The sequence below is a fragment of the Microtus ochrogaster genome, chromosome 1, assembly GCF_000317375.1.
Source record: "Microtus ochrogaster isolate Prairie Vole_2 chromosome 1, MicOch1.0, whole genome shotgun sequence".
In the NCBI taxonomy this organism is placed as follows: Eukaryota; Metazoa; Chordata; class Mammalia; order Rodentia; family Cricetidae; genus Microtus; species Microtus ochrogaster.
In genome coordinates, this window is record NC_022009.1 from 22,853,802 (window position 1) to 22,857,784 (window position 3,983).

Consider the following 3,983-nt stretch of genomic DNA (forward strand, 5'->3'; position numbering starts at 1 on the left):
TAGACCAGGCTGGTCTCGAACTCACAGAGATCCGCCTGCCTCTGCCTCCCGAGTGCTGGGATTAAAGGCGTGCGCCACCATCGCCCGGCAGATGGTTTCTTCTTTATCCGTGGAAAAGTCTGAGGTGGTTTTTTTCTCTAGGTTACTCATGAGCATGATGTAAGGCTTGCTCTAGAACATTAGCTACTTGCTTCTAAATTGTGGGCACTTTTAATTTACATGTACGCTGTGCTGGGCACTGCGCTGATCCTCCCATCTTAATAATCTTATCTGTCTAAAGACTTGCAGAGAAAATAATATCATTCTTATTTCACAAATAACACTAAGACTTGCTGAAATTCCCTTAACTATTAAATGCAGACCTAGAATTTGGACCCTGACTCTAAAATCTATGCTTTTATGGTGAACAAAAACTGATTGGTGATTGGTTACTAAACTTCCAGTTTCTTCCCTTTCTATACTTAAAATTACTTTTCCATGCATTGTTGTTTTGCATAGAATTGCCGGATGCAAGGTGCTGCTCGTTCATCCTTTTTCCTTTCCGCCTCCTCCTAGGCAACAAAACCTGATCTAAGTATATGGAGTAATGGATAATAGTGGTTGTAGTTAAGAATACATAAGTTATATTATGCCTTTATAAAAGCAAGGAATACCATAAGCAATATTTACATGAGCCAGTAACAAGCCTTATGCACTTTGTGTCCATTTGAGTGACAATATTGTACATAAAGAGAGATTGTAAAAATTCTGGACAACTTGTAATAGACATTGTAAATGTAGAAGGTGGGGATTGTAAGGAAAAGTAAAGGAACTTTAGGGATTAAAATAAAGAGTAGAAATTGATCATTAGGAATATGAAGTATTGTTTCTAAGAATATAGACTGGCAAGTGTTCTCACCATGTAAAGCAGATAGTAAACTAAAATGCTCTTAAAAGTCAGGCAGGTGGGACTGAAGAGATGGCTTAGTAGTTAAGAGTACTGACTTCCCTTCCAGAAGAGCAAGGCTCGGTTCCTGGCACCCCTTGTGGCAGCTAACAACTGTCTGTTGCTCCAGTTCCAAGGGGATCCAGTGCCCTCTTCTGGCCTCCATGGACACTGCATCCACATGTAGGCAAAACATTCAGACACAAAAATAAATATTGTAAAAAAACAATTTAATCTCAAAAAACCAAAAAAAAAAAAACAATTTAAGAGATGTGCAACAAAAATGAATGGCAGTAGACCAAGTAGAGTGCTGGAATTTGGTCAGGATTTTGATGAACTGCTTCATCTAACATGGTCAGCCATGGCTTCACATAGCTAGTTGTTGACATGGGAGCATATAGGTCTAATATTAATCAAAACTTTAAAAACTCAACTTGTATGCAACATATTTCCTTTGTAAATGACGATGATGTACATAATGAGAGGCAAGTGTGGTGGTACCTACCTGTAATCCCAGTGCTTGGGACGTGGAGGCAAGAGACTGATGAGTTCAAAGTTATCTGACCAGTTTGAACCCAGCCTGGAGTACATGAGGCTGTTTCACACCCCATCTTCCAAAGAAAATAGGCCTCCTCCAAAAGCCTTTCTAGACTGTATTTTACTCACAGTCTGTTTTGTGACTTTTGAAGAATTGGAAAAAAAAATAGCAGGAGAAAACTTGAGACTGGTTAAAGGAGAAACACAGTGGGTAGGTAATGTACTATGGAGGCAGGTTGTAGAGTTGTCTTTGAAGATCATTGATAATTTATGATTATAGATCTCAGGGAACTGATGGGTTAGTTGTGTAAGAGCACAAAAATGTTGCTGCCACAGGTGCAATATGGGCTCTGCACAGAGTTTTAGGATACAGTTTTTTGCTGTTTTTCTTTCTTGTATTTTTTTTAAAAAATTGGTTTAGTCATAGTTGTTTAGGGATGGTGTAAACATGCTTTAAATACAATGGCAATTTCATTTGTTTACAGAGAACAGAAAGAACAGCTTCAAAAGTTGAAAGACTTTGGGTCTGAGCCACAGATGGCTGACCATCCACCACCCCAGGATTCAAGACTACAGAATACATCAAGACCTGGGATATATCCGGTATGGGAAATGTGTGCTCAGAAAATGAAATGGCTTTTTACTGCATATGTTTATATAATGTTGGATTTTAAAAATTGCAATAAGCATAAATTTCCATTGTAAAAACATAAATTTTGAAAAAGTGGAAGCATTTGAACATCTTTCAAAGTAGTTAGACATATACAAGAATCGCTCCTTTCCCTAGGCTTTGGTAGATAGACCAAGCACCCCTGAGCTATATAGTTTCATGTTCTCTGGATTCTCCTCAGTGCTGCACTCTTCCCAAACAAACCTCAACAGTTTTCAAGTATAAGGATTTGCTGGCACGATAGTATTTTCTGCCAAGCTGAGTTTGACTGTAGGATTTTCCTAATACGTGTGTGTGTGTGTATGTGTGTGTGTGTATCTACGCTTGTGAGGCTAATGCTTCCTCTGTATGCGCACATGTGGAGAGCAGAGATCAGTTTGAGTTATCTTCCTCTTTCTTGCCCAATTTTATATATTTTTTTTCTAAATTGTCTGGGTAGCTAGTCTTCAGAATCCACCTGCTTTCACTCCCCAGACTGTAGTTATTATATGCTCATACTGCTATGCCTACTTTTTACTTGAATGGTCTAGAATCTGAACTTAGGTCCTACTGCTTGCACAGCAAGTATTTTACCCACCTCTCGCCCATCTAATCTGTTAATTTCAAACAGATCTGTGTCCCATCTTGGGTAGGGTTAGATTGAGGTCATAGTGCTCCTTTTCCATTTAGATGATGAGAGAAGGTTTCTTAACATTATAGCTTGAACAAACAGTAGCAAGAAAGAGTTAAGTGAGCCAGTTATGATGGTACAGCCTTTAATTCTGATACTTGGGAGGCAGAGATAGGTGGATACCTGTGAATTCCAGGCCAGTCTCTACTATATCGTGTAAAAGCCTGTCTCAAAGAAAAAAGTTGAGTTCTCCTATTGCTTTTTTTGATTTATTTTTTACATTGTTTGATTTTACCTTTAACTTGGTGATGAACTACATTTGTGTGTTTTGTGTGTTTTGGGGGTGGGGGAACATACCATAGTGCCCGTGGGAAAATCAGAAGATAGCGTTTTAGAGTCAGTTCTTCCCTTCTACCATGTGGATCCCCAGAGATCAAACTCAGATTATTAGCTTGGCAGCAGGTACACATCTTGCCAGGTCTTTTATTTAAACATGTGGGGATTTGGGGGAAGAGTACGATACTGAGGACTGAATCCAGTGTGTTGCTCCCTGTAGGAAAGTGAGCTGTCACTGAGGTACATCCCCAGCCCTTATTACTTTTTAAGTTAAAATTGTTTTTAGATTTGTTTAGTGTTTGTATGAATAGTTTGTCTGTGTGTTCATTTGCTTCATGAGCTTGCCTGGTGCTCATGAAGGTCAGAAGAGGGCTTCAGATACCCTGGGACTGGAGGTAAAGATACAGATGGTTGTGAGCCTCCCTGTGAGTGCTGGGAATCAAACCTTATCCACTGTAAGAGTAACAGGTGCTCATAACTACTGAGCCAACTCTCCAGCGCCACTGTTTAGCAACTGTATTGAAATAATAAATTTCTATCACATCAGAAGAAGTTCTCTCATGCTCTTGTATTTTGGGCAGTACTAATTATGTATTTAACCAAACAGACACTTTATTTGAAAGATTTATTTTATGTGTGTGAGTGTATGTCTGTGTGTGTTGAAGTTTATTGCATGCTGTGGGTGCCTTCAGAGCTCTGAAAATGATGTCAGATACTTGGGAACTAGAGTTGAAGGCAGTTGTGAGCCTGTTGGTGGGTGCTGCAGGCCAAACTCTAGTTCTGACTGCAGAGCCATCTCTCCAGCCCCACATTCTAAATAATATTTATTTGTTTGTTTGTTTGTTTAGTGTGTGTATGAGAAAGAGAGAGAGAGAGAGAGAGAGAGGGGGGGGGGGGGGAGAACA

General features: G+C 39.5%; 1 protein-coding gene across 2 annotated transcripts in view; it reads left to right on the forward strand.

The window, feature by feature from the left end:
• Ylpm1 (YLP motif containing 1) overlaps positions 1 to 3,983 on the forward strand; it is a 78,963-nt gene that overhangs the window by 39,885 nt on the left and 35,095 nt on the right. For both annotated transcript variants that reach the window (XM_026780114.1, XM_005343356.2), the window contains exon 6: positions 1,948 to 2,065. In XM_026780114.1, coding sequence (XP_026635915.1) covers positions 1,948 to 2,065 — 118 coding nt within the window. The remainder of the gene's footprint in view (positions 1 to 1,947; positions 2,066 to 3,983) is intronic.